This window comes from Myodes glareolus, chromosome 5 (assembly GCF_982192425.1).
Source record: "Myodes glareolus chromosome 5, mMyoGla1.1, whole genome shotgun sequence".
Taxonomy (NCBI): domain Eukaryota; kingdom Metazoa; phylum Chordata; class Mammalia; order Rodentia; family Cricetidae; genus Myodes; species Myodes glareolus.
The window spans coordinates 118,503,408-118,515,263 of record NC_142030.1 but is presented as its reverse complement, the minus strand read 5'-3'; the positions used below and the strand labels follow the sequence as shown (position 1 = coordinate 118,515,263).

The 11,856-nt window shown below is 48.5% G+C and overlaps 1 protein-coding gene across 1 annotated transcript; it reads left to right on the top strand.

The window, feature by feature from the left end:
• Positions 1-481: 481 nt before the first annotated feature.
• On the top strand, positions 482-8,433 carry LOC148122182 (uncharacterized). The gene is given in 6 exon segments (XM_087906661.1): positions 482-574; positions 2,000-2,198; positions 3,291-3,464; positions 3,541-5,478; positions 5,481-8,375; positions 8,378-8,433. Coding segments are annotated over 6 exon segments (5,355 nt in total).
• Positions 8,434-11,856: the final 3,423 nt, after the last annotated feature.

Sequence of the window (11,856 nt, the reverse complement as noted above, 5' to 3'; positions counted from 1 at the left end):
GAAGGCTGGCCAGCAATTTTAGTGAGAGTGAGGGTGTATTGGCTCAATGGGTGTGGGGGCCAGTTACAGGCCATTTGATAATGCTTGTAGAAAAGCAAGGAAAGTAGGCACTGGTATTTAAGTATAGACAGCACAAGATTTCCTTAAGACAGTTTTTTTTTTTTATGTAGGTAGTTAGTTGCCTAATTTTTTTTGAGAGAGTTTAGCCCCTGGCTTCTACATGCAGGGAGCCTTTTTATCTCTGACGAAAACAGGCTAGTGCCCTGCAGAAGTCCGTATCCATGGCGACGGGGCCCGGGGACAGCTAGCAACAAGCAAGTGGCTGGCGGGCCGGGCGTGGGGGCGGCTAGGAAGGCTGCAGGGCTAAGCATGCCGGGCTGGAGGCAGCAGGGCTATAAATGGGCTCTGGGCGCGGTGCGGGCTGGGCGACGGCGTGGCCGAGGAATGTGAAACCCCCGGAGCGCAGGACCAGGGAGCTCACATGGCAGAGCGCAGGCCTGGGGACAGCGTACGGCAAGCGGCTAGGGCCAGCGGGAAAAGTGCGACCATGATGCTGACCGATTATGAGCCCGACGTAGGCAGGGCCCACAGCGCCATGGCTGTTAGAGCTTAAAAAATTTTAACTAACATAGGGGCTGGACAAATGGCTCAGAGGTTAAGAACATTGACTGCTCTTCCAAAGGTCCTAAGTTCAATTTCCAGAAACCACATGGTGGCTCACAACCATCTGTAATGAGGTCTGGTGCCCTTTCTTTCTAAAAAAGTTGTTTACACATTTTTTTAGGATGTCCTTACTTAACAAAAAAACAGGAACAAGAGTAAATGTAAAAAATAAATTTAACCTCACACAGTCTATAAAACAGAAAAGAGGATCCAAAAAATTCTCCTAATTTTATGATTTACAAGTTAAAATAAAAAGGATGGTTAAAAATCTGTCCGCCAGAGTTCAAAAAACAGCCTAACAGAGTGAGCCTATGTCCTGCCCCCTGCCATGCACCATGGCTTCAGCTAAAGGAAAAAAGGCAGGTTTAAATTAAGACAGCTTCTAAGATAAATAGGTTAAAAATTCCTCTTTTCCATTTCACAATTTTACTTCTTTGTCAAAAGTCTGCTGTTTATAGACAGATAAATTCATATTCAAAATAAATTAATTTCAGTACTATAACTCTGTAATAAAATTTAAAGTCAGAGATTGTAATAGATTCAAAAGTTCCTTGATTATACAGGATTTTAAGTTTTGTCTTTTCTCATAATATCAAGGATTGTTTTATTTAAAAGTCTAAAAATTTCGTTATGAGTTTAATAGATGTTTACATTAAATTTATAGATTGCTTTCAAGAATATTGTCAATTTTGCTATATTGACCTGTAAGGGTGCTGGTAAATTTTGGTCGAGAGGTTCTGTGCCCCCATAAAAATGACAATTTTAATAATTTTATCCGGTTATATAATAGCACTCACATGCTGAGTCAAGTAATTGTTTCTGCCCCTAGAGAGCTCAAGGTGGAGCTAGATCTAAAAATCGTTTTCATTATAAAGGTCAGGACACTTCAAAAAAAAAAACTGCCCTCTCATTTAAGGGTTGGTTATTCAGTCAAAAAATAAATAAATAAATAAAAGCTGGCTGCGGTGGCACACGCTGGTAAAATTTACTCTTTAAAGGCAGAGACCTACAGATCTCTGTAAGTTCAAGACCAGCCTACACCTACACCGGTGCTGGCTTTGCTAAATTTTGCTTTGAGTTTTCTATTTCTCTTAAATCAGGAATACCCTATTATCCCCAAGGACAGGCTATAGTAAACAAATACATCGTACGCTCAAAGCCTATTTACATAAAACAAAAAAAGGGGATTATTATTTCACCCCCAGGGACCGTTTGTCTTTTATTTTATACATCTAGTCCATGACACCTGATATGGTCCAGATTCTGTACTAATATGGTATGGTCCAGGTAATGTATTAATTTGGCGCAGGGGAGTTTTGTCTGTGTCTTCCTGCAGAATTCTGACAATCCATTTGGGTACCTGAGCGCATGGTACATGCCGTGGAGTCTCCTGTCCAGAAGTTTAAAGACAGGACAAAACCAAGAGTTCCAGCAGATGCTGACCTGCCAACTGAAGAGCTGCTGGATTCCTAAAGCTGACAGTGGTAGCCCAAGTGCCATGGACCCTCCCTTCCCCAGTTCCCTCCCCATGATCTGTCAGTCATTGCTGTGGATGCTGGATTTCCCCCTATTCAGTTAATTGCTTCTGCTGCACTATGGACACCCTCTCAGGGCAGGTTGCAAATGCTGTGGTCATTCAAATTGGGCTAAATTTACAATTAAATACTGCAGTTAATTTTACAATTGGTTGTGGCTTTTTGACCTCTACTTGGACAGGATAACTTTTGTTGTTATTCATGGACCCTGAAGTACAAGATTTACTAATTGGCTATTAATTGTTATTCTAGTTAGCTATACTAGGGTCCTTCCACCAGTGCTGAGTCCTTAATTAAAAGGCTCCATTTTGAGCAGACATTTTAAGGATTGTGCAGGCACAGTCTTCTCTAGGAATGCTTGTGTGCACTGGGGCATCATCTTCATGATTTCATGAGGCCAAATACAAAGGCTAGCTCAGGTCAATGTTGCCACATGGCAAGTCCTTTTAGCATTTGCCCTGGAGTATCTCTCAGCATAAATCTGGCTAAACTTAGTGATGACTAGTGAGCCAGGGGCGGGTAAGGTTTTTGGGGGGCTGCCCCAACCTAAGACAGAAAATGTGTTTGGATCTGGATCCTTTCCCATGACGAGTAAAGGGTTTTGCCTGATGTCCATTGCCACTCAAGACAAGCCTATTCATAGAATTTATATAAAAGGGGGACCTGTAGGATCCCGGGATTCCCCTTGAAGGACCCCAACCCAAATTGCTCAAATTGCTGCCGCAGCTAAAAATAACGCCATTTTATGCAAGGCTTGTACTTTTGGGGAATTCAGACAGAGGACAGTCATACATTGCAAGACAGGATTACAGACTGTCTGTAGCAGAACAGGATATCTGTGGTCAGCCATGAAGGCAAGGCAAGAACAGGAAGTGCCAGTTATGAAAGGGCCAACTCAGCCCTAACCGAGGGGTCCATGTATCAAGGGGGAATTTCTCCCCAATTTAACCTGGCTAAATTAAGCTGTCCAATGAAATCCCTGTAACCAAGGCATCTGCTTCTGTAACCGCGCTTTTTGCTCTCTGCCCTTATAAAAACCCCTTACCACAGCCTGAGGGAGCGCAAGTCCTCTGAGAGACTCTGCTGCCCCAGGCGCCTGTGTATCTGAAAATAAACCTCTTGCTGTTTGCATCTGCAACGGTGTTCTCGTTGATCCTTGGGAAGGGTCTCTCCAGAAGGAAGACTCTCTTCGGGGGTCTTTCATTTGGTGGCCCGTACGGGGATCTGGAGACCCCCACCCAGGGACCACCGACCCACCTTCGGGAGGTAAGCTGGCCAGCCTTTTATTTTTGTCAAGTCTGATTGTCTGTTTGTCGACTGTGCTGCGTTCTGTATACCTCAGCTGGGTGTCTTGTATTTGGCGGGATAGAGAAGGAGTTGACGAACTCGGACTTCTCCCCCGCAACCCTGGAAGACGTTCCAAGGGTGTCTGGGGCCCGATATTCCAGGGCCCATCTGTCGGAATCCATACCCCGGATCGGACTCTTCGGAGCCCCACCTTTGTCTGAGGGGTACGTGATCCTTCTGGGAGGCAAGGGATCCGGACCCTCATCTACGTCTCCATCTGAGTTTTTGCTTTCGGTTTTGTGCCGGAGCCACGCTGCGAAAATTGTCTGTGTTTGTCTCTGCGTCCTTTTTGTCTGTTTCACGTCTACGGCAATTTCATTGGAAATTATGGGGCAATCCATAACTACCCCCTTGAGTCTCACCTTACAGCACTGGAGAGATGTTCAGGACATGGCTAATAACCAGTCCGTGGAGGTCCATAAAAAGAAATGGGTCATTTTCTGTTCCTCTGAATGGCCAACTTTCAACGTCAGCTGGCCACGAGATGGAACCTTTAACCTTGATGTTATTTTACAGGTAAAAGCCAAGGTGATGAACCCAGGCCCCGATCAGGTGGCCTACATTATGACCTGGGAAGCCTTGGCCTACGACCCACCTCCTTGGGTCAAACCTTTTGTTCTCCCTAAGCCATTCTTGAAAGAACCTTCTGCCCCTACCCTTCCTCCTCCCCTCCTCCCAACCCCAGCTAAATCACATACTCAATCTTCTCTTTACCCGGTTCACACCAAGCCTTTGCAGCCTGGAGGGAAATACAAAAGGACCCCAATGGCAAGGACGGTCCTGCCTCCTGGAGATGAATTATTAATGGACCTATTGGACGAACAACCCCCGCCATACCAAGGACCCGCTCCACCAGAGGAAGCTGCACCGACTGCGGCGGCCCCGGACCCTGCACCCCCAGCCACGTCCCCGGACCCCGCACCCCCAGCCACGTCCCCAATGGCTGGACGACTGCGCGGACGCCGGGAACCTCCCCCAGATTCCACCTCACAAGCTTTCCCCCTCCGGATAGGGCCAAATGGCCAACCTCAATACTGGCCATTCTCAGCCTCCGATCTTTATAACTGGAAACATAATAACCCTCCTTTTTCCAAGGACCCCACCATGCTAACCTCTCTTATTGAATCTATTTTGGTTACTCACCAGCCCACCTGAATAAGTGATTGCCAGCAATTATTACAGGCTTTATTAACCAGCGAGGAAAAGCAGCGAGTCTTTCTGGAGGCTCGTAAGAGGGTGCCGGATGACAATGGCCGCCCCACGCAGCTGCCAAATGAAATCGATGCTGCTTTCCCCTTGGAACGCCCAAATTGGGATTTCACCACACTTGAAGGTAGGAACCACCTACGTCTCTATTGCCAGTTGCTCATAGCGGGTCTCCATGGGGCTGCCAGACGACCCACCAATTTGGCTCAGGTAAAGCAGGTCATTCAGGGTCTTGAGGAGTCCCCCTCCGCCTTTCTAGAGCGACTCAAGGAAGCTTACCGTATATATACTCCCTATGATCCCGAGGATCCTGGATGTAACCTTGCCATGTCTTTTATTTGGCAATCAGCACCAGATATTAGAAAGAAATTAGAAAGGATGGACAACCTCAAGGAAAGTACCTTGCAGGATTTACTTAAGGAAGCAGAGCGGATATTTAACAAGAGGGAGACTCAGGAAGAGAGAGACGAGAGACTTAGAAAGGAAGCAGAGAAAAGAGAAGATATTAGGGACCGTAAGAGGAATAAGGAAATGAGCAAGTTGCTAGCCACCGTAGTCTCAGGACAGCGGCAGGATAGACAGGAGGGAGACAAAAAGGGGCCCAGATTGGACCACGATCAATGCGCATATTGCAAAGAAAAAGGCCATTGGGCCAGAGATTGCCCAAAGCGCCCTAAAGGACCCCGCAAACCCCGGCCTCAGGCCTCCCTCTTGTCCCTGGAAGAAGACTAGGGAAGTCGGGGTCAGGAGCCCCCCCCGAACCCAGGATAACCCTTGATGTTGGGGGGCATCCAGTCACCTTCCTCGTGGACACCGGCGCTCAACACTCAGTGTTGACCCAGCCTACGGGGCCACTGAGTGACCGGTCAGCTTGGGTCCAGGGAGCCACTGGAGGAAAACGTTACCGATGGACTACGGACCGGAAAGTGCTACTGGCTACTGGTAAGGTGACTCATTCCTTTTTGCATGTGCCTGATTGCCCCTACCCGCTATTGGGCAGAGATCTTCTCACTAAATTGAGAGCACAAATACATTTTGAGGAAGCAGGGGCTCACGTTACAGGCCCCCAAGGGGAGCCCCTCCATGTTCTAACCCTCAATTTGGAAGATGAATACAAGCTATATGAGCCAGGAGAACATGAGGAACCCCAAAAATTGACCACCACGTTTTGGCTAAAAGAATTTCCCCAGGCTTGGGCCGAAACCGGGGCCATGGGCTTGGCAATTCGGCAACCCCCTTTGATCATCGCTTTAAAGACCAAGGCTACTCCCGTGTCAATTAAGCAATATCCCATGTCCCAAGAAGCCTACCAAGGAATTAGGCCACACATTAAGAGACTCCTGGATCAAGGGGTTCTGATTCCTTGCCGGTCACCATGGAACACCCCTCTCCTCCCTGTCAAGAAACCCGGCACGGGCGATTATCGGCCGGTGCAGGACTTGAGAGAGGTCAATAGGCGGGTGGAAGACATTCACCCCACGGTCCCCAACCCCTACAATCTACTGAGTGGACTTCCACCCTCCCATAGCTGGTACATGGTACTGGACCTCAAGGATGCTTTCTTCTACTTAAGATTACACCCAGGTAGCCAGCCCATCTTTGCCTTCGAATGGAAGGACCCAGAAATGGGGCTTTCTGGGCAATTGACATGGACCAGGCTCCCACAGGGGTTTAAAAACAGCCCCACCCTCTTTGATGAGGCCCTACACAGGGATCTGGCTGACTTCAGAATTCAGCACCCGGACTTGATCCTGCTACAATATGTTGATGACTTATTGTTGGCAGCAAAAACAGAAGCTGAATGCAGGGAGGGGACCTCTGCTCTACTAAGAACCTTAGGAACTCTTGGTTATCGGGCCTCTGCAAAGAAAGCCCAGATTTGTCAACAACAAGTCATATACCTAGGGTATCGACTCCAGGAGGGACAGAGATGGCTGACTGAGGCACATAAACAGGTCATCCTGAACATCCCCGTCCCCAAGGGACCCCGTCAGCTGCGGGAATTCCTGGGGACCGCTGGATACTGTCGCCTTTGGATCCCCGGGTTTGCAGAATTAGCAGCCCCCCTTTACCCGCTTACCAAACAAGGGACACTCTTTACCTGGGGGGAGGCCCAACAAGAAGCCTATATGAACATTAAGAAAACTTTGTTGGCCTCACCGGCTTTGGGCCTCCCAGACCTGACCAAACCGTTCGAATTGTTTGTGGATGAGAGTCGGGGCTATGCCAAAGGAGTCCTAGTCCAAAGACTGGGACCCTGGAGACGGCCTATAGCATACCTCTCCAAAAAGTTGGACCCTGTGGCCTCAGGATGGCCCCCTTGTCTCCGCATGGTGGCAGCCATAGCGGTCCTAACGAAGGACGCTGGTAAACTGACCTTGGGACAGCCACTGACTATCCTGGCACCCCATGCGGTAGAGGCTCTGATTAAACAGTCTCCGGACCGCTGGCTGTCCAACGCACGCATGACCCACTATCAGGCAATGCTCCTAGACACTGACCGAGTGCGGTTCGGCCCAACATTGGCACTCAACCCCGCCACCCTGCTTCCACTGCCAGAAGGACCAGACCAACACGACTGTCTGCAGATCCTGGCGGAAGCGCATGGAACCAGGCCAGACCTCATGGACCAGCCCCTCTCAGATGCGGACTTCACCTGGTACACAGACGGGAGCAGCTTCATGGAGGATGGAGCCAGAAAGGCGGGGGCGGCGGTGACCACCGAAACCGAGGTAATTTGGGCAGAGGCCCTCCCACTAGGGACCTCAGCTCAAAGGGCTGAACTTATTGCTTTGACCCAGGCACTCCAGATGGCAAAAGACAAGAGACTAAATGTCTATACAGACAGCCGATATGCTTTCGCCACTGCCCATATTCATGGGGAAATCTATCGAAGAAGGGGACTGCTCACCTCAGAGGGGAGGGAAATTAAAAATAAAGCTGAGATTTTGGCCTTACTTAAGGCCTTATTTTTGCCCCGAAAACTGAGCATCATTCATTGCCCGGGGCATCAAAAAGGAGATGCCCCAGAGGCAAGGGGAAATAGACTAGCGGATACAGTGGCCCGGGAGGCTGCAAAAGGCCTGACCTCGATGGCCTCCCAAGCCTTTCCCCTCCAACCAGAGGCAGAAGCCTCCCCTGAAACTCCAAGCCATGGCTTGTTCCGATACACTAAGGAGGACACTGATTTACTAAAAACCTTGGGGGCATCCTTTGACTCCACAAAAGGACTCTGGGTCTATGCAGGAAAGCCAGTAATGCCCATCGGACAAACTTTTGAATTAATATCCTACCTGCATAAATTGACCCACCTCAGTCGCCGAAAAATGAAAGCTCTCTTGGATAGGGAAGAAAACATTTACCACCTGCTCGGAAAGGATGCCATCTTACAACAAGTAACCGATTCTTGCAAGGCCTGTGCACAGGTAAATGCCGGAAGGGCAAAGGTTGGAATCGGAGTCCGCATGCGAGGACACCGACCAGGTATTCACTGGGAAATTGACTTTACAGAAATAAAGCCAGGACTATATGGCTATAAATACTTGCTAGTATTCATAGATACCTTTTCCGGATGGGTGGAAGCTTTCCCCACCAAACATGAGACAGCCAAAATAGTCACCAAGAAATTGCTGGAAGAGATCTTCCCCAGATATGGGATGCCCCAAGTCTTGGGGTCAGATAATGGGCCTGCTTTCGTCTCCCAGGTAAGTCAGCTGGTGGCTAAGCTATTGGGGATTAATTGGAAATTACATTGTGCTTACAGACCCCAGAGCTCAGGTCAGGTAGAACGTACAAATAGAACAATAAAGGAGACTTTGTCCAAATTGACGCTCACAACTGGCTCTAGAGACTGGGTACTCCTACTGCCCCTGGCCTTATACAGGGTCCGGAACACTCCGGGCCCCCATGGATTAACCCCATTTGAAATAATCTATGGGGCACCACCACCAATGATTAATTTCTTTGATGATACCATTGCTGATTATACTAACAGCCCTTCTCTTGAAGCCCACTTACAGGCACTCCAGCTTGTCCAGAAGGAGGTTTGGAAACCACTGGCCGCTGCCTACCAAGAACAGCTGGACAGACCTGCGATCCCCCACCCGTTCCAGATTGGGGACTCTGTCTGGGTTCACAGACACCAAACCAAGAACCTCGAGCCCCGCTGGAAGGGACCCTATACCGTACTATTGACCACCCCTACGGCGCTTAAAGTCGACGGGATAGCAGCCTGGATACATGCTTCACATGTGAAAGCCGCCAGTCCGGGACAGCAGACACCAGACCAGGAAAAGAAATGGAAGGTCCAGCGTACCCAAAATCCCCTAAAGATAAGACTGGTTTGTAACTAATGTTTAAGATGATCGGGTTTTTCCTATTAATCCTAGGACCTATGGGGACACAGGGAGAGGGCCCCCACACTGTCTACTCATTAACCTGGCAGGTCATCTCCCAGACCGGCGAGACGGTCTGGAAAAAAACTGGCCAATATGCCCCCAATATTTGGTGGCCACCCCTGACCCCAGATTTTTGTCAATTGGCAGCCGGTTTAGACACCTGGGATGTCCCCATCAAGGACCCTACCAACTCTGAGGACAACCTGCCACGCTCTAAGCGTGCGGCCACAGAGGTCAGCTCATCAGGAGGGCCTATACAAACTTCCCCCGGATGCAGGGACAATTGGGCTAAAGACAGGCTAGCTTCATTGGATTTCTATGTATGTCCAAAGGATGATAGAAGCAGAGACAAAGCATATGCTTGTGGCGGGTATGAACAATATTTTTGTGCTCAATGGACATGCGAAACCACTGGGGATGCCTACTGGAATCCCTCCTCCTCCTGGGACAAAATTATTGTCAAGAGAGGCTGGGTTAAAAATAGGGCAGGAACCACTTCGCTGCCCCTTAACATTACATTTACTGACAAGGGTAAACAAGCCCTGGAATGGCAAAAAGGCTATACCTGGGGGCTCCGCTGGCATATGTCAGGGACAGATAAAGGGGTGATATTCAAAATACAACTTAAGGTAAAGACAGCGGCCATAATACCTATCGGCCCTAATCAAGTTTTGACAAATCAATGGCTCCCATCTGTACAGGAAAATAAGGAACTGTCAATTGATCACAATGCACCACCTGTTATGCCCAGTCCACCTAGGACTCATGGCTCAACTCCCATCCCCACAGCTGCCTTAATTCAGGAAGGGACGGGACACCGCCTATTAAATCTAATGGAGGGAACCTACTTAGCCCTCAATTACACTAATCCTGACAAGACACAAGATTGCTGGCTCTGTTTGGTCTCAGGGCCCCCATATTATGAAGGGATAGCTATCATGGGCAACTATACCAACCACACCAAGGCCCCCTCCCAATGTACCTCTATACCCCGGCATAGACTGACCTTATCAGAAGTTTCAGGGGAAGGATATTGTATAGGGGCTGTTCCCCCCAGCCATCAAAGGTTATGCAGAAAAATAGATAAATTAACTTCCACAGGATTTTATTATTTGGTAGCCCCTACTGGGACATATTGGGCATGTAGCACCGGGCTAACACCATGTATTTCAGCCGCATTACTTGACAAATTTAATGATTACTGTGTTTTGATAGAATTATGGCCTAAGGTAATTTATCATACATCTGAAGACTTTTACAGCCACTACGAAAGGAGGCCCAGATATCGTAGGGAACCGGTGTCCATAACTGTGGCCCTTTTACTAGGAGGAATTACTGTAGGGGGAATGGCTGCTGGAATAGGGACGGGGGCAATAGCTTTAACTGAGACCAGACAATTCAGACAACTACAACTAGCCATGAATACGGACATCCAGGCCTTGGAAGAGTCCATAAGTGCCCTTGAAAAATCCTTAACGTCCCTCTCGGAGGTTGTCTTACAAAACAGAAGGGGACTGGATATCCTATTCTTAAAAGAAGGAGGGTTATGTGCGGCCCTTAAAGAGGAATGTTGCTTTTATGCAGACCATACTGGATTAGTAAGAGACAGTATGGCCAAGCTAAGAGAAAGACTCAAAAATAGACAGCAAATAGTTGAATCCCAACAGGGATGGTTCGAGGGATGGTACAACAGGTCTCCCTGGTTCACCACCCTGATCTCCACAATTATGGGCCCCATGATTGTCATTCTTTTAATTTTCTTGTTTGGCCCTTGCATTTTAAACCGGCTGGTACAGTTTGTAAAAGACAGACTGGCAGTAATGCAGGCATTCATATTGACCCTGCAATTTCAGCCAACTGAACCAATATATTCAGACTTCTGATTGCAACCCCTCCAAAGGAATGAAAGATTCCATTCCCCAATTAACAAGAGATATGGGGGAATGAAGGACCCCAACCCAAATTGCTCAAATTGCTGCCGCAGCTAAAAATAACGCCATTTTATGCAAGGCTTGTACTTTTGGGGAATTCAGACAGAGTCATACATTGCAAAACAGGATTACAGACTGTCTGTAGCAGAACAGGATATCTGTGGTCAGCCATGAAGGCAAGGCAAGAACGGGAAGTGCCAGTTATGAAAGGGCCAACTCAGCCCTAACCGGGGGGTCCATGTATCAAGGGGGAATTTCTCCCCAATTTAACCTGGCTAAATTAAGCTGTCCAATGAAATCCCTGTAACCAAGGCATCTGCTTCTGTAACCGCGCTTTTTGCTCTCTGCCCTTATAAAAACCCCTTACCACAGCCTGAGGGCGCGCAAGTCCTCTGAGAGACTCTGCTGCCCCAGGCGCCTGTGTATCTGAAAATAAACCTCTTGCTGTTTGCATCCGCAACGGTGTTCTCGTTGATCCTTGGGAAGGGTCTCTCCAGAAGGAAGACTCTCTTCGGGGGTCTTTCACCCTCAGCTCCTTGAGGCGCAAATTGCAAGGACTGTTTACGTTAGCCAGCCAAGCTTCCTGCTAGCTTGTGCTAGCACTGTGCTAGCTCCGCTTTTAGCCCAGTGATCTAGCTATAGGCTTTGTTAAACCTTTGGAATGGTAATTTCCCACCTGCCCAGAAGAGTTCCCATGGCGTCTAATCCCCTCTCAACTATCTGTTGCTGTCCTCCGCCCACCACCCCCTGCCTGGGAGGAACTTCTCACACAGTGCC